Source organism: Alosa sapidissima, chromosome 12 (genome assembly GCF_018492685.1).
Source record: "Alosa sapidissima isolate fAloSap1 chromosome 12, fAloSap1.pri, whole genome shotgun sequence".
NCBI lineage: Eukaryota > Metazoa > Chordata > Actinopteri > Clupeiformes > Clupeidae > Alosa > Alosa sapidissima.
The window spans coordinates 5,997,737-6,016,472 of NC_055968.1; the positions used below are offsets into that span (position 1 = coordinate 5,997,737).

Genomic DNA, 18,736 nt, shown 5'->3' on the forward strand with positions numbered 1-18,736 from the left:
AGAGACATATGCTGAGTGGGAGAGAGTGGGATTGCGAAACGATCTCTGGTCAGATCCTTGCTCCCTGTGTGTCCTGTGACCCAAACCTGGTTAGCAAGGTCGAGACTCAGACCACAGCTCCACAGAACCTGACATTTTGATTCTGCTCTTTGGCATGTTGTTGCAGTACATCTTTTTTTCACTGCTGTCCTTTTCAGATAGGCTGGATTTGACTTTCCAATTTGGCACAGTGTTTGCTCCAAAATAGTGTGCTGCGCGATCTAAGTATTTTGAGATCTTCCTGGTTTCCCGAGTTCACAGAGCCAGGAGCAGATCGGCGATGAGCAAAAAGCTGCCTGTGTTTTAAAATCCCAGATGGATGGGTGCCTCGGTTTGTTACATTTGCTGGCTGTGTCATTAGTGCATTGGCAGAAAATAAGTTGGTTGTGCCTTCTCTTTTTTCCCCCCGCAGTCTCCACTTTCCTCTTCCTCAGCCTGGTGCTGGCTTTGAAGGGGATGAGAGTAGGAGCAGGATTCCATCAAAGAAGGCTTTGTCGATTTGTGCTAAAAGGATTTTGTATATATTAGTTTCTTTATGCGGGATAGACACCAGCAACACGACAAAACTATTCAGATAAAAATACCATGTTGTGGTCTTTGAACTCACTGCGATGACAATGTTCCTAGTGCCACTTTCAGATTCTGAGACGGTGTGTGTATGTCTGTGTCTGCAGGTTTTGCATGCCGAATCTCTAACAAGAATGCTCCCTTCTTGACACACGGCAAAGAGTTTGTCATCTATAAACAATCATTTTGAGACTCTGACACCACTTTTTCAGTAGGGGAAGGAAGAAGGATTTTGTCAGTATTAGAGAATGACTGAAACAGTCATATTTTTACTCACAGCATATTTGACATTTTGTCACAACATTTACAACCAATTTATAAATCAATTGAATCGTATATACGTTGCCCTTAGCTACAGAATAAATAGACCATGATACCATATGCCAAACTTTTTTTTGTTTCTCTGCTCCAGGTTCACCTATGGTCATGGATCAGGAGACAGCACAATGAGAGGACAAAATGTTTTAAACAAAATAACATAAAATAGGCGCTCTCAGTGAGTATCAGCCATTAGTCAAAGGGACTAGATTAATGGGTGTAATTAACATTTATAAAAGCCAGCCTACACACTGTAATTGTTTGCATTTGGATGCAACTGGGTGGCTGTGAATAATATCTGACAGTGATAGTGTGGCGAAGTACAATAAGCTACACTGCATGTTTGTTTTCTGAATGAAATGTTCTAAGTTTTCCAAACTCCTTCTCCAAAGATGTGTAAACAGTAGTGATATTGTGATCATCATCCACACCTTCCAGATGGTGCTGCTACAAGCTTGGCAGAAATGCCAGGCAACACTGGGTTTGGCTGTCAGGAACATACCAACCACAGTCACTTGCATGTCAATCAGAATCTGAAAATGGTGATTGGATCTTGAGCAGAACGTCTAAAGCACAATTGGAAAAAAGTTTTCTTTTAGCAAAATAGTCTTTTTGGGTGAGTCAAACCGTATTGACTAAATTTGTTCCCAGGACTAAAACATACAAGCAAATCCAATTGAACTAATTATAATGACTAATTACTAAATCTAATGGTTCTGTTTGGAAATAATGAAATGCATCTAAAAGCCCAGGCTGTGAATCAGATGTTATGTGTAAAAAAACGTGAGAAAAACAGCAGCTAAACAAGGACAACCATCGCCGCTGCTGTGACCTTGTAAAGTAGTAATTGGGTAATTATCTAAACCATTAGTCCCTGTGTTTTTTGCATGTGTGTGTGCGTTTGTGTGTGTGTTTTTGTTGATGTTGTTTACATGTGTCTTGGTATTGGTGATGCACCATGACTAATGTCACCTAGTTAGTAGCAGGGATGAACGTGGGCTAAGGATTATGCTCTGGGCATCAGTTAAGGCCTCTGGCAAAAGTGCAGACATACTGTAGTTTTGTCAGATACCTTTGCTATTTTGGAATTGTTTGTTTGCGTGTGTGTGTGTGTGTGTGTGTGTGTGTGTGTGTGTGTGTGTGTGTGTGTGTGTGTGTGTGTGTGTGTGTGTGTGTGTGTGTTATTGGAGTTGTTGTTTTACTCCTGAGTCTCTAAATAAAAAATAAGCACCTTATTTTTTCTGCCCTAGATGCTACTGTGAGTTCCCATGCAGAGTTCAGGAGAGAGTCTGAGTCTGTGTTGAGAGTTTTGCCTTTGCTTTGCTTTACGCCTCCTTCCTTAAACCCCCTTCCTTAAACCAGCTTTTTCCCCCCAACCGTATACTCAGCCGTATCATTGGTTCACTCAGTAAATATACTCTGTAGATTCCCGTGCAGTCTGATAGGATGAAGGAGATGTCACTCAAAAGAGCCATGGTACCCACTGCATGGCATTAGGGGTGTCTGGCAGAGAACAGCCAGGTCAGCAGGCGAAAAGGAATGCTTTTTGTAGGTTAATGGGACTGGTACTTAATAGTGGTAATGTTCCGGAATGGTAAATAAATCAGGAAAATGCAGTGGGTGTGTGGGTGGCAAGGAGATAGGATGGGTTGGTAAAAACAACAAAGTTTGTGCACTGTTTTTTTGGGGGAAAGAATAAATAGAGACGGAGGAGAGAGAGAGAGATTGAGAATACCCAGGGGGTTTGTCAGAGAGTGGAAGAGACGGAGAGAGAGAGAAACGGAGAGGGAGAGAGAAGGAGAGACGGGAAGAGAGAGAGAGAGACAGAGGGAGTGCAAGGAAGAGATTTTTTATGCCACCTCCCCGGAATGGCGATTTATCAGCCCTCATCAAAGGCGGTCTGTCAGGAGCTCTTTAATTACAGACAACCTGTTCCATAATCAGCACATTTAAGGCACCAGGAACATGTAATTAATTTGCCCAGGCCATTTGCTTTCGGTGTGCGACGACGCCGAGGTGCTGGCGCTCACCAAACAGTGTGCACAGGGAGGAACGCCCAGCGTGTTTCAACACGGAATGACAGCACGCGAGGCAGTGCAATTAATGGGGCTTCAAAGTTGGCTATCATCGCTGGCAAGCTGCTGAGAAGAGCTTGATGGGGGCGGGGGGGTGGAAAGCAAGCCGTGGGGAGGGATGGGGGCGGGGGGGGGGGTGCTTGCTGCTTGAGCGAGAATCAAGCATGGCACACGTTCACCGCAGCAGCGGTCTTTGGCACACGTCTGCAACGCCTGTCATTCGGCTGCTGAGAGTTTTGTTGTGGTTGCACTTGAAAACACGCGGACAAGCAGCCGTTTAGATGTAGGTTTGTGCACCAGTGGCTCAGGTAGGTGGCCGTGTTGTGTTGTTTTGTCTGCATAACGAAGTGCAGTCTTGCAATCTTTTGAGATACTGAGAAATGAGGTAGGGACAGTGTTTCCCAGAGAATTTAATTCCATTTGTGGTGGTTGGTTTGCAGAATTAACTTGAATGCAACAGTTTTTAACAAATTAGCACAACGTGGTTATGATGCTAACAAGATTTAAGCACAATTTTGTCAATGTTGATATTGTGGTGGGCCGCCACAAATAAGTCAATGTATGGGAAACACTGAGGGATAGGGCTGCAAAAAAGACACCAAAATGTATTTTGACAAATCCGTTGCAATCGTCCCAACTAATAAATATCAGGCCATTTGTGCTCTCATCATGGTGTGAATGGTAAAATTATTTTTTGTGACTTTCAATGACCTGAAATAATGTCATGTTGACATAATTTGTTTTTGGGAAAGAGCACAATGCAGCGTCAGGTCTAAAAAGATTGTTCAAGTCAGTAAGTAAAATAAGATTTCTGTTGGGCTTTGTGTTTTGCTGAGACTCTTTTGTTGAGCATATTGGATTTGTCCAATGCATAGAAATGAGTGTAAACTACAACATCCTTCAGCATCTTGTTTTCAAGAGGACTGAGCTCCACCAGGATGCCTCTGATGGTGCGGTGTGTGTGTGTAGCAGCGTGTGCTGGACCTTGTGCCCCCTCCTCACCTGTGTGTTTAATCTCCTCTCCCTCCCCAGGAGCATCCACCTGAACCCGGCGCATTTCCGCAACCACTTGCAGCAGGCCATGGCGTATCGCCTGCTGGGGAACCCCTGCGAGGCGGCAAGGTGAGTCCCACTGAGTGATGGGCCAGCGGGCCGGGCCGGAGGAGGTGGGAGGGCGGGGCGGGGGAGCAATGAGGAAGTCGTGGGGCTTTTTCCTCGCCGGCTCCTTGGTGGAGGCAGTGAAGACGGATCCGCTCTGGCCAAGAGTTCACAAGTCATTTGGAAGGCGGGGGGGGGGGGGGGGGGGGGGGGGGGGGAACACATGTCGGCTCAGTGGGTTGTCACGTTGCAGCTGTTCCGTCTGCCCTTCCGGGGGAAATATGTTCCCAGAGATACATAAATACTGACGGTCCTGGTCGCCGCGTGAGTGAGAAGAGAGGCCCATCAGAGAGCCCATGATCACATTTATTTCTAATGGTCACGACACCCTGCTACTGTGAGCCATCTCTTCCTATAGCCACTGTGTTGTTAATATGCCATTTGCATTCTAATGATATGATTATAAACTTTCCATGTGGCCATCAGTAGTCCCTTACTCCTGACAGACTCCCGTTTGTTATTGAATGGCAGCGTAATAAATTGTTAAAAGCCATCGCTGGTGCCAAATGCCATGGCCAAATGCTGTGCCGCAAAGCCATTTGTTTTTTCTGGGTGTCATTTTTCTTTTTTATCATTATTGAACCATTTTGCCCCAGCTGAAGCAGGCTAGAGTCCTGGAGTGGCCACATCCCTTCTGTCTTTCCTCTGCCGCTGTACAGAGGCCTGAAGAGGACATTTCACTCCCGACATCCCTAGTGGCATGACATCACTTCTTATCTTGAGATAACAAAGCTCGTTATCTCAACATAACACAATTTCACATTTCATGAGAAAACAACTTTTGTTTTTCTTTCATGTCTTTTCTTGGTTTTCATGATTTTCACTGTACCTTTTACCATCCCAGATGGTACACTTTCATTCACTGCCCATATTAACAGTGTGTCTCGCAGCGCCTTTTTCCATCTGCGCAACATCGCAAGACTGCACCCCTCCCTCAGTCAGCAGAGTGCAGAAGTACTTGTAAACGCCTATGTTACATCCCGCATTGATTACTGCAATTCCATCTTCTCTGGCATTCCACAGAAATCACTCCACCACCTACAAATAATCCAGAACTCTGCAGCCAGGATAGTAACAGGCACAAAGTCCACAGGCCACATAACACCTGTACTGTTGCAGCTACACTGGTTACCAGTTACCCAGAGAGTCCAGTTTAAGATCTTACTGTTGACATATAAGGCCCTGCATAACCTTGCTCCCAATTATATAACCGACCTATTAGAGAGCTACACCCCTTCCCGCTCACTGCGATCCTCATCAGCTGGTCTGCTCAAGGTGCCCAAGATGAACCTCAGCACCATGGGAGAGAGAGCGTTCTCCCACACAGCCCCAAAGCTATGGAACTCACTTCCAAACAACATCAGGCAGTGTGAATCCACTGCCCAGTTTAAAAAGGAACTGAAAACGTATCTCTTCAGACTAGCCTATGGACTGTGATATGGCTAAATGGACTATATATATATTTTTCTCCTTTTTTGATATATATATATATTTTTTTTTTTTTCTCTCTCTCTTCTATTTGTTTTATCTGTAAAGCGACCTTGGGTGTCCTGAAAGGCGCTCTTGAAATAAAATGTATTATTATTATTATTATTATCCCTTCAGTTGCTACAGTTTTTGTAAGGAAACTAGATTTCCATTTTATGGATATTTGCTTTTGGACATACTGGTATTCTTTCTTCTACAGTACACATGCTTTGTGGGAAGTCACTTACTTTGTTTTAGAATGACTGAAATGATGCAGAGGAATTAGAGGTGTTTAATTGAATGCCAATTGACATGTGGAAAAACAAGCATTTATAAAATGTGTGGCCTACTGTGCTGCTGGTTCCTTACATAGACTCTCTCAAATGAAGGTAGTGAACATGTCATGAACTTGTTTTCAGATTAATCTCTATAGCAACCACAAATATTCATATACTATAGTGCACTTTGCTTGACCTCAACCATTCGCAGAAAGGCTAAGTCAGGGGTGGGCAAACTTTTTGGCTCAAGGGCCACATTGGGTTTTGAAAACTGGCCGGCGGGCCGCACAAAAAATAATTTTTTTATAGCCTATAATTTAGTATGAAACGTATTTGTTTTAAAATATGAATTGCTTAAAAATGCTGCTAATTTTATGCTGTTTGACAAATGTATAAATTGTGCACTGTCGCTTTAAGACAGTGGCTTTAATTCACGTTTATTTCTCAATGATCTTCTGCCTGCTCCGCTATGGCTAGTGCTGTACCTACAGCTGGGCCCTCTCACAGTTTTTAAATGGTCAGTAGTGGGAACTACTGTTGCCTTCATGATTTCCTTTTAAAACTTTATTATAAGAAGGAGATATCAATTATCAACAATGACAAGCCAGCTGGAACCTGCGGCTCTCTCTCCCTCTCGTGAGTGCAGACGCGTTCCCAATTAAATGGATCGCATAATGTTCACGTTAGATCTGCTGCAAAGGAAATAACTAAGAGTTAACTTAGTTTAGCATGATGTTATCTCTATTTAACATGATGTTTTGACATTGACATAATGTTCTCTAAGGAGAGTGAAAAGCAGTTTGCAGTAAAGCTAACCAACGTCGTCTCTATCGCAGGAAAAAAATAGCGAGCAGCATGATAACCAAATGAAATGCTCGGCGGGCCGGATGAAAGTGCTTGGCGGGCCGGATCCGGCCCGCGGGCCGCAGTTTGCCCACCCCTGGGCTAAGTAGTCATGTACCAAATAGCCTGGGTCTATGAAATGTCACCTTCAAATGAACCAGACACTCATTTTCGAGTTCTCCATAAGATCTCAAGAAAACAAGTTGTTGTTTTTTCTTTTAAATTAGCTTGTTATCTTGAGAAAGCCCACTTTGTTATCTCAAGGTAACAGTGTTAAAAAATATTAACAACCATGGCTGTTCACACTGTACTCTGTCCATCTTTATCTTTGTCATCTTGTCTTTCCCCCTCCATCATCTTCCTTCTGTATTGATCCAGTCCTCTTGGCCTCCCCCTCCTCCATAGCTCCTTCTCTGGCTTTTACCTTACTGCATGCAGACATGATCCAGTGGCTGTAGTGGCGTGATTGGTGGTGGAAATATTTAGTCTGAAGTGTTTACATCCCTTACCCTGCTGAACACTGTTACTCTTAAGAACTCAAGAACCAGTTAAAAGGAAGCTGAGAGATTGCATTGTGCCGTGGTACTTTACAAAGACGGAGACAGGGCTCAGGCGTGCAGTGGGGATCATTTGGAGCAACCGCGTGGCCCACGTGATTTTCATCACTCGGGTGGCCAGATGTAGAGTGTGAAACGCAACACCACAGCGGCGGAGGATGATGTTGAGCGGCCAGCTGCTTTCCAGCAGGCGCTGGAGTGCACAGACGGCACGCGGGCCTGCGCTCCACATGTGTGTCCAGCAGCAGGACAGGCTCACAGGAGGACGTACGGGACGGGCCAGTGCTCAGTCACACGGTTGGGGCAGTTTCAAACGACCGTCCGGCCAGTGCTCTCCTGCGGTCGGCCGCTGCTGACACTGCTCGCTCAAGACCTCTCCAAAGTGGCCAATCAGCATCTCTGCACCTACCCCTCCAGCCGCCCCATATCCCCCTCCAATCATCGCAGATTAACAGATTGAAGGATGCCTCCTGTCAGACAGGAATGCATGCTAATGGCTTTTCCAGGAATTTGGCCACTGCGCATGGATAGGGCACGCAGCATACCGCATGCATGGATAGCAGGAGCATGGCCACTCAGGTATTTGGCAATGTGTCAGTTTGATCCCCGCATTACAATGCCATTGCCTTGCAAATCTGTGTGCCACAGCAGTTGTCAGAATAATTAGGTTTAAAAATAAAAACGATTAAAAAGCAGTTCAGTTCATACTGGGTTTTTTTCTGGAAGCTGTTTTTATATATATAGAATTTAATTGTCCTCTTTTCTATATATGGAAAATGTATTCTGTAGTTAAGTGTTTGCCATTATGTGTGCACCATTTACATGGAAACTCGCTACAGTGGTGCGGACTGACCATGCTTTGAGTGACTGGATCTTTGTTACTTCCTTGACACTATGTGCATTTGCCATCAATAGATACTCATCTGCAGAGACGTACATTACAGGTTGCCATCTCCGACATTGAATGAAAATGTTTTCTCACAGCTCATTTGTCACAAGTCATCTTACTACAGTAGATGCCTTTCTTTTCTTTGTGTGAAAACCCCTTTTCAGGGTATGATCCCCCCCCCCCCCTTAGACATCTTAATTAGTCCATTTGGGCAATTAAGGGTGCTGTAGTCCTCGCAGTGTCTGTCAGAGACACTGGGCTAACGGAGGCTTTGCCTCTGATGGATGTAGCCTCCGAACCACAGCAGATGCCAGAATTGCTGTGACGTAATGTTCTCTGCTGCACCTTCCTTTCTTTTATTCCACAGTTCCATACAGTATATTGAAAGGCTCTTCATGACTACAATGCGGTCAATAACACGTTTACCTAGTTCAAGGTTCACAACATGTAGTCATGAGGAGCTGCAGTGAGTAGGCCTAAGTGGTGAAGGCGTGAATGAATATATTCTTATAGAAATGAATCACGCATGACATTTATTTGGTTGACATTAAAGTAACCTCATGCTTGGTTGATTAACACTGTAGACTTCCTCATGGTCCCTTCGACACCGTCTCAAAACGATTATTCCAGAGTTTTTTTGTTTGTTTGTTTTTTAAGAAAATATTTTTATTTTAAATCTGAAAGCATCCATATTAAATGAAATGCAAAGCCATAGAGCATTTTTATTTTTATTTTGTGGAGGGGTGTGTGTGTGTGTATGTGTTTCTGTGGGGGAGGACTGCATGCCAAACCCACTGCACTGAGGAGAGCCAAGAATTCTCAAAATGCTGACACCAAAAGAAAACAATGCAGAGTGTGCGATGCCAATCTCTTCGCTTGTATGACTTTGTGAAGTATGTGGCCGTCTTTCATTAGGCATACTTTTGTCCCGCGTACCTCAGTGGAGATTTGGAGAGAATGTGGCCTTTCTTTTCTCTCCTACTTATTCCCTCCCTCCCTCCCTCCCTATCTCTCTCTCTCTCTCTCTCTCTCTCTCGGTTTCCCTGCCTCCCTCATCACTCACCCCTCTGTTCCTCTTTGTTCTGCCTTCTTTGTTTTTTCTCTCCCTCTTTCCATTTCTCTCCCTCCGCTCCTTTGATGACTTGTCAGGCCGGGGAGCGGAGCACCAGAGCCCCCAAACCCTGTTCTCATGGAGTGCACTGCAGTGGGAAGTAAGGGGCTGCTGCCTATGGTCCACCTGTGGCCACTGCCCCCTCCCTCCCTCCTCCACCCAGCGCTTCTCATTTTGTGAGGACACATTAGTCTGTCACTGGCTGGAGGCTCCTCATGTCGGCCATTATGACACATTCGTCTTCCGTTTTTCTGCTTCACAAAAGGCTCAGGCTGTCAAGTTGGTTATTATCTTGATATGAAGTGACTGGCTTGGGAATCGGACTCCAAGTTGCAGATCTGACTAGTTTTTTTTTTTTGTTTGGTCTTATTTCTCTTTTTTTTTTCACTCTCTCTTCTCCCCTCCCCCTTGGTCTGCCACTTTGACAACATGGAAGAATGAAATAACCTGCATTTTGAAATTAACGTGAGACCTCTGTCTGCCACCTGAGGTGAACAGAGCCATACTGTGTCTGCATCAACACTGCAGAAGTGTATTTGCTTCCCACCTGTGAGGGATCGAGCAGTCGACACAGGGAGCCAGGATTGCAAATTCCACAAAAATGGTTTTATTACCAAAAATCAATAAATTACTTTTTTAAATACATTTCTGTGCCCAAAATAAGGGTAGCTAAACAGAATAAACATTAACCTCTGATGCAAACCTCCGACATGAACACACAGCAAGAACTGACAAAAGGAGACAAAGGGGAACTTAAAGTGCGTTTGTCAGGTTAAAAAACATTTTTGACAAATGAAGGGACATGAAGCAAGATAGTAGTGAGTAGTGATTTTTCCTGAAAAATCAACTTTAAATACAAAAGAACAATATTTACAGTTATTTTTATAACTGAATTTATGAACATTCCAGGAAACATTTCAGACACAATGATGACCTCATAAGAGGGAGTCCAGCAAAGTTGGTCAATTAAAACACATGGGATAAGGGATCATAAAGTAGGTTTTTTTACACTGATGAGGCCAAAAACATGACTTCATTCCAGTATGTCATGATAGAGTCTACTACCTGCCTGACATAAAAAATATCCTGATACCTTTTTTCTTTACTGGCAACCATTATTGATCTTAAAATGTGATGAAGAGGATATGGGTATACCTGTATGGGTATGGGTATACCTGACTATAAAACCATCAGTGTATATGTACTACCACACATTTGCTCTTTATATATATATATATATATATATATATATATATATATATATACATCTGCTTATCAACTAATGTTAGCTATAGACAGACTATTAATTTGCTTAATGATTCTACTTAACTTGTTGTATATGAAAGCCTATGTTATGGCAAATGACACAACTGCCATTTTGAAGCCATGATACATACTAATAGTGATCCGATCCTACTCACACCCCTAATCAATTTCTCACTGATGATTTGATGGCCATGATTTACCTAAATTTTGTAGCCTATTCATCTTTACTTTGTCCCTGCCAGTCAGGCTCATGCTTATGAACCACTGGTATGTCATAGAGAACATTTTTGGCCTTATCAGTGTAAAAGAAAATGCAGTTAAAACCCATTCTCTCCTATGCTCAACTTTGCTGGACTCCCTCTTATGAGGTCATCACTGTGTCTGGAATGTTCATAAATTCAGTTATAAAAATAACTGTAAATATTGTTCTATTGCATTTAAAGTTGCTTTTTCAAGAAAAATCACTACTCACTACTATCTTGCTTCATGTCCCTTCAACGCCACAAACATGATACATGGTAAATCAACAAAATGCATTAAATAACAAACTCTAACTAATTAACAACACAATTGAGAAGTTGCGTGCACTCAACCACACAATCACGTACTATTGAACTAAGCAATAAAGTCTGTATGTTGTATGAAATCAAAAGTCTATGTGTTGCGTTTTTACTTGGTTGCCATGTAGTGTTGCTAAATGTAGAGCGTACGTGAATATGAATGTAAATATGTAGACATCAAAATGTGTGAGCATATAATTAAGAAAAATCAACAGAAGATTTAATGAAAAAGGGAGCGTTCGTGCGTTTGGTGTGTGGCCGCTATGGCGACCATCACACCATCCATTGTCTTCAGCAGAAAGGGGTAAAGGCTGTCTTGGGGATAGAAACAGGTGTATCTTTGTGGTCTACTGTTGAGTCCAATGAGATTTTCCATCTGTGGGGCTATTTTTCTAAAGAGGAATGCAGCCACATACACTCAGCCTCATCACTCAATAGAGGGGGAACTCTCGTGTAATAGAATTATTGACTGTTATCACCCTGTTACCTCTGCCACTGAGAGACACGGATTAAGCAGTCAATTTACATTATTGGCAAGCGCTTTTTATAGCTCAGTGCTAACGTGGCTTACTTGTGGCATGACAGGACTCTAAAACAGCATTAAAGCTTGCCTTGCGGCCAAATCTGTGAGAACAGGAGGGAAAGCATGTGTGCACTGGACTAGGACAACTGGACACATACAGTATTGACCAGTGGTTGTAGCTGATGCACCTACCATCTGAATTAGCATGTAGGCCTACCACTATGCTAACAATTCCATCTGAGGGAGAAGAAGGAGGGTTGTCTCCCAAACTGTTTGTAAATATTTGATTTGCATGTGCACCCCTGGGCTTTGCTCCATCGACCTGGTCTGAATGCACCCGTGAGGGTCATCAACTATGATTAAACTCGTCAATAAGACTGCAGTAAATCTGTCCCGGGTGCCGCAGGCAATCCTCATGTGCCCAGTTGCGTGGACGTTCATGTCTGACCCTGCTCAGCCTGGCTCAAACAGAGCTGTATTTAACGCCCATGACGACAAGCAGTATTGACAAACACATTTGGGAGGGTTGTCAAAGACTGAGATTTCTGAAGACACTCCAGGATGTGTGACCCCGGAGGTGGTTTCTGGACAGCAAGGTGTTCGCTGGGCCCATCAGAAGTCAATAGACTGTTCAAACACAGACAGCCCTTCTTCACCCTGCGGCTGGCTGTTTGGACACGCTCACTCCTAACACAAACAGCCACCTCCCCCGGCCACAGGGACAGGTTCACCTCAACGGCAAAAACAGCGCGCCCAGCCCAGGGTTTCGTTTGGGCAGTTTCCATCGCTTTGAGTATAAGGATCAAATGTTGTTTAATCCCTGGGATTATCATTAAGTGGCCCCAGCATGGCACACAGCATCAGAGCGGAACTCTCACTGCTGCAGTCCCCCCTCACATTAGGACTTTTCAGCACGGGAGAAGAGCACACTTCCAACGCCAGTCCGGCTTGGTATCGAATCTACTTAAGAGAACCCCACAGGCAGACATTTCACCCTTGTACAGACACAGTTATGTCGCATGATTTTAGAGACAATTGGCATCTTTAACAAAAATGAGTCGCAAAGGTCATACAGCTAATGCACACTTCTAAATCTGGAAAAGAATCAATACTGGCTAATAAGAGGTAGTGATCCATGTGAAGTTGTGCTGACATCATATCCAATTTTGAGCGCCACTTATTTCAGGTTATATTTCTTTCAAAATCTGTTGAGTGTGAAAAATACAAGAAGAGCCATCCTCATGCTACAGCTAACTGCATTTGAAATGTGTTTAGGTTAGTTGACGTATATTTAACCGTTTATTGACAACTTACTCATTGCAGAGTGTTTAGAACTAACTGCACAAATGATTTACTCCCAGTCCGATTGTTGTTGTGTGGACATGAAAGGTTCACTGAAAGAAATCCATTCACCTTTCATGCTGTGGTAGTTCAGCTACAGTTTTTACGTTTTCATCCTGGATTGAGCACTTCATCCTGGTTGGTGCTTGTCAGCCCTGCTTTGTACCGGGGTCAAGTTCTCGGCAAAGAAACTTTCAGCTTGGCTTGGAAGTGGAACTGTACAGTGAATACCTTGTCTGTGTGGGCAGAGGTCAAAAGGGAGGGGAAAGTGGCGAGTGAGAAAATTCCCCTTGATTAAGGTCTCTGGGCAGACTGAAGGCTAACATGTGGCTAGAAAAGCATAAACCAAGTTTGGTACTCAGGCCATATGAAGCTCTATCCTGGATTTATTTATTTATTTATTAATTTCCTGATGTATAGTATCTTCTTTCTGCTTTTTGCAACAAATAAATATGAATGTAGCAAATCCCCATATACATAATAAATAAGTACCGGGAGATTGGAAAACTGTAAAATACTTCAGTGAAAGCAGTCATTTTACAGACTAGCTTATAAATCCCAAATTACTTCTGGATCCTGACTAATATATTCACAGAGTAAATGTTGGCTTAATTTGAGATTCATAGTTGTGTAGTATCATCAAATAATGCAAAGCAGTTGCTGCTGGGTTTTACAACGCTGACCAAAAGTAACTTTTTGCAAGCATCTCCTTTTTACTTCTCATAACGAAGAATAAAATGGCCCTTATATCCTTATAAAACTTATATTTCAAAGTTATTCCATTTATTCCATGGATTGACCCCCGATAGCTTACCCCACACACACACACACACACACACACACACACACACACACACACACACACACACACACACACACACACACACATACACACACACCATGAGGAATGGGGTTATTGGTCAAAAGCCAATTTCTGTAATGATATGCTAAAATAATGTTGCTGAGCTATGTGTTGCACTCTGAAAGTTGAACCAAGTTCACAGCGAGTCAACACTGAGCTTCCAGGTCGCTAAAGTTTAACCAATTTCAAAGCAAGTCAACTCTCTACCCAGGTGGAAAGAGTGTCACCCACTCCACTGCGTAATCATATCAAGCACTGGCAAATGTAATGCTTCTGCCACTTCCACCAGTAGTCAGCGTAATGTTGCATATTAAGTATCGACCAAAGACAAAGAGGAACTCTTTTCATGTACAAAGACTATCTGAACTTGACAATCATTTCAGCAATACAAGTCCTCACATGTACAAGGTCTATATCCCCGCAGTGGTCTGTTTAGAGAGATGGGACAAGAAAGTCTATTTCAATTGTCTTTCTTTTTAGCATGCCATGATCAATCTGTGTTACAGCAGGACAATTATTCTGAAAAATACTGACTACTGAAAAAAATACCCGGATAAAAGCTCCTAAGTGCCAGTCAATATCCTTTTTCTTTTGACAAATATGGCTGCTGACAAAAGAGAAAGAGATTCAAAAACAAAGGAAGCTTTTTTTTTGTCCCTGTTTTCACAGGCTGACACATTTGAAATAGCTTGCTAATGCACACTTGCTCAGCCTGCGCTCGGCGCTCCATGTAAGTGTGAGAGAAGACAGGGGAAATAGGCAGCAATTCAGGTGACTCAACCAATGTGTGTGTGTGTGCGTGTGCGTGTGCGTGTGCGTGCGTGTGTCTTTGTGCTGTTAAGGGCCTTGAATGTGCACTACAGTATGTATCTGTTTGGTACAGACCAGGTGTTGTCATAGTGGCAAAGGAGTGTCCACATATGTGTGAGTAATGCGGCCATATCTATCAACATTCTCTTACATTTATTTGCCTCATATTTTCTTTTTTCTATTTATTTCTTTTCATATTATCTTACTTTTCTGTTAAAATAAGAGAACTCAACTGTAGATGCATCAGATGTTCTTAACCCATTCAAATCTGTTCTTACCCTGGTAAACTGGAGACATTACATTGTTTGTTATTAGCATAGCCTCCTCCTAATCACTGAATCATGAAATCAATGAAACTTGTGTTATGAGCAGCTTTATCAGTCTCTTATTCATTTTTATATATTCCTCAAATTTGTAAGGAATAAGCTTATATAAGAAGTGTGTGTGTGTGTGTGTGTGTGTGTGTGTGTGTGTGTGTGTGTGTGTGTGTGTGTGTGCCTCAAACTTATGATTCCTTTTGTGTGCACACAGGCTCGCGTGGGTCTGTCGGGACTGTAGATTCAAAAGCACCAATCTAGTGATTGAAAGTTGTTGACTGTTCTGTGTATTGCATTGTGTGTGTGTGTGTGTGTGTGTGTGTGTGTTTGTGTGATCATGTGCTTTTGTCTGTCCTTGCCTTTAGGAGTGCGATGATTGCTGACTACCTGCTCTGGCTGTCAGGGGACACGGAGGAGCACATAAGCAAGCTCATCAAACAGTATTGGCAGGTGAGAACGGATGGCCCCACAGCTGGGAAGACGGGGCCCCTCCCCCGGCCCTCCCCGTCCCCAATCAAAAGCACAGTGAATGATTATCACTTAAGAGACTGCCAACTGAGGTAACTCTTAGCCTATCAATCAAACCAAACCCACGTAGCACTGAACTGTTTATAATGGACTTGTAGGCAGATAACGTTTCCATGTTTCAATATTTTTTCATATTTATCTGTATTGAGAGAGAGATTCTTTTTCAGAACAAGATCCCAACACTACTAGTATGTATTAAATGGCATGCATATCTACCCCAATCTGATGACAATGATGTGATAAAAAAAATCTTTCAGTGTCTACAGTATTAATACAGTATTAATACTTTGAAAAGTCAGAGTCTTTCTTACAACAAGGCATGCATATAGAGAGAGGATGAGAGAAAGAGTCTGTAGAATGCAAAAGGGGTTTCTCTGGCAGTTTATTAGTTTGGTATTTAATTTGCTTCGCTGACCATTGTTTATGCAGCTTTGCAGAATAAGATAAACTCTGTTTCCTCTCTTTTGCTCTCTGTTGCCCTGGACTCCTCTTAATTGACCCATTTTAAACATAGCAATAAACTGGTGTTCACTGGCTCTATGTGCTGCTGGCATCACACCTCGCTCGCTTTCCAACATTGCAGCAAGCAAAAAAGGGGAACATTTAGTAAAGTTGCTCCTCTTCCATCCGGGTCTATGGGGAAAAAGTGGTGAAATTGAATTCACAGCTAAAATGGAAAAGAGAGAGAAAGAGAGATGGAAATAGGAAATAAAGCAGAATGTGCCCCCCCCCCTCCCTCTCCCCCATCCCAAAAGTAGGTTGTATCTGCATCCAAGCCATGATTTGCATTTGCTTGATGTGAGATGAGTGCCGGATAGCTTTCAGGGTGCATCAAGCACCTCTCTCTCTCCGTGCTCCTCATTTGCTCTGTCCATCCAGCTCGTCCCTCACAGATCTCATTTTGTCTACATGTCCTGATGGTCTTCACTGAAACCACCAAAAGGCCCACCACCACACTTCCTTTACTTCCTTTAAGAAAATTACCATGGGACTGAAGACGAGTGCCTCAGCCAATATCAGTGCCAAGAGAATGTTTTTGTTGCTTTTTAAAAAGCTCTCTCTGTGGCACGCCAGAGACAAACTAAGTGAAACATTGCGGAAGGAAAGGATTTAACTTCATTTCAACCAAAGTTTCAAACCAACCCTTGTTTGAAATCATCACTCACTCTGAACAGAAGTCATTCAATTCCAAATTCAAACAAACAAAAGGCATTGGTACATCAGTTGTGTTTCTCACCAGTATGTACAGTACAGTAGATTACATTACATTACATTACATTACATTTGGCTGACGCTTTTTAACCAAAGCGACTAACAACATGGTAAACAGTAAGTAAGTTTTAGAACAATATGATGATGATGTGATACATTATGTGAGGTTCTTTTTAACTAATTTATCCTAAAACTTTGAACTGTGAGAGATTAGTCAGATAGAGAGCCAGATAGCCCTTTAGGTTCTGTGGCAAGACCCATTGAAGAAGTCCTTCTTCACTCAATGTTTTGATAATGTGCTGGGATATAATTGAATTCACTATCTCTGGATCTCTGTATCTTGTGAAACTGAACATGTAGCAGAGGATATATCAGAATCCAGGAGTCTGAAGCCCATCTGTCTGAAGCAAGACTCTTTTTCCTTATTACATCTGAGACATATGATAACCACGAGACTACTTTAAATGGTATAGCCTATTTGAAAGATTCTAGAAGTTTATTACACCCCTAAATCTCCTCTCTGTTCCTCAATTTATTTTTTAATAAAAAATCCCTTGATGGCCTAAAAATGGCTTAAACATGACCTCACACCTTCTTCTTCTTTTGGGGAATTGGGATCTATCTAGCCCCACCCCCTCTCCACACACTGTTCACCTGCTATTGGCTGCGGCAGATGACATATTAGCCATCTTGGCTGCATCTTGTCCTATCCCCAGCCGGGATTGGTCAAGTATCCTTCTGATGATCATAAGGACTGCAGTTTGAATTTGCATATTGAGGCTGTGATTGTTCGACCATAGATCCAAAGCAGAAATCTCCGGCAATGACTGCTTATTTTTGGCTCATGATGTTTGTTGTAAAACAAAGCGTACATCATATGGACAGGTTAAAATCTTGATTTTCACAAGAGGGCATCTTTAAAGCTTATATAACTGTAACTCTGTTATCTGAGGTAGAGGTACTAATCAAGGACAAAAAAAGATAAAAACAAAAACAACTTACCGTGCTGTGTACTGTATGCTTTGATGGCAGAAAGGAAAGCACTCTTACGCTACCCCCATCCTATTCTCCTTCAGCAGCACAACAAAAGCTGTTGGCTTGCATGATGGTCCAGAGGTCTGGATGCTAGAAGAGTACATTCTGCATCCTTGCATCCTTGAAGTGCTATTTATTCCAGAAAAAAGACAACTGATCAAACTTCATTCATGACCACTACATGCTAATATTTCATAAGTGTTGTCAATCACTCATCCTCTATTCCATACAACAACAACAACAACAACAACAACAACTGCAACAGAAGGCATTTGATGTCTGTTTGCATTGTCTGAGGCATCCATCTTAACTCCGGATCTCTGTGAGGCCCAAATAGATCACAAAAGTCCCTGTCATTTTTCATCACCATGCCGAGATGTCTGTGTAGAACTTCAATCAATGGCCCCTAAATGAATACATAATGTTGCCTTTCTCTGGATAATCTGATGTGCAAAAACTCTGCCTCCTTTCTGTCCTCATCAATAAATGTTATTTATAGGCTGCCAGTAAGAAGGACACACTTGATATCTATTTTTCAAAAATAAGTGATATTACAAAGTCAGCCTGCTGCATATAATCAAACCGGGGGGGGGGGGGGGGTAAAGCAACAGAGATATAATGGTCTGATCACAGGAAATGGTTTACTCGTTTTATTTATTTATTTTTGGTGGGGTAGACTTCATTGACAACCTAGTGAAAGCAAAAAAAATGTTATGGGAACATCAAAGCTTGAAAATAAATCCACAATCCATAATAATCTGCTCCTGTTTCATTCCAAGTGGATTAAAAAGGGAGAGATAGATTAGACGGAGAACATTACCCCCACAGGAGCACCGGTCAGTGTTTTTAATCAGTGCAAACGCAGAGCACTACCCGGGATTTTGCTCCCTTTGAAAAGTTGGAACCACTTAATGCTGCTTTCGGATCCCGAGCTCAGATGATCTACATTCAGCCTTCCTGCACAGCACACCAAGCGCTAG

The 18,736-nt window shown here is 42.7% G+C and overlaps 1 protein-coding gene and 1 long non-coding RNA gene across 4 annotated transcripts in view; one reads left to right on the plus strand and one right to left on the minus strand.

Annotated features, from left to right (window-relative positions):
- The window catches only part of LOC121678131 (spermatogenesis-associated protein 16-like), a 47,427-nt gene that overhangs the window by 6,970 nt on the left and 21,721 nt on the right, over positions 1–18,736 (plus strand). For all 3 annotated transcript variants that reach the window (XM_042057355.1, XM_042057356.1, XM_042057357.1), the window contains 2 exons: positions 4,032–4,121; positions 15,347–15,431. In XM_042057355.1, the coding sequence (XP_041913289.1) occupies positions 4,032–4,121; positions 15,347–15,431 (175 nt within the window). The remainder of the gene's footprint in view (positions 1–4,031; positions 4,122–15,346; positions 15,432–18,736) is intronic.
- The window catches only part of LOC121678133, a 35,678-nt gene continuing 30,019 nt past the window's right edge, over positions 13,078–18,736 (minus strand). Inside the window, exons 2-3 of the long non-coding RNA XR_006021163.1 lie at positions 17,724–17,885; positions 13,078–13,228 (exon numbers count right to left, since the gene is read on the minus strand). This is a non-coding gene — a long non-coding RNA (uncharacterized LOC121678133). The remainder of the gene's footprint in view (positions 13,229–17,723; positions 17,886–18,736) is intronic.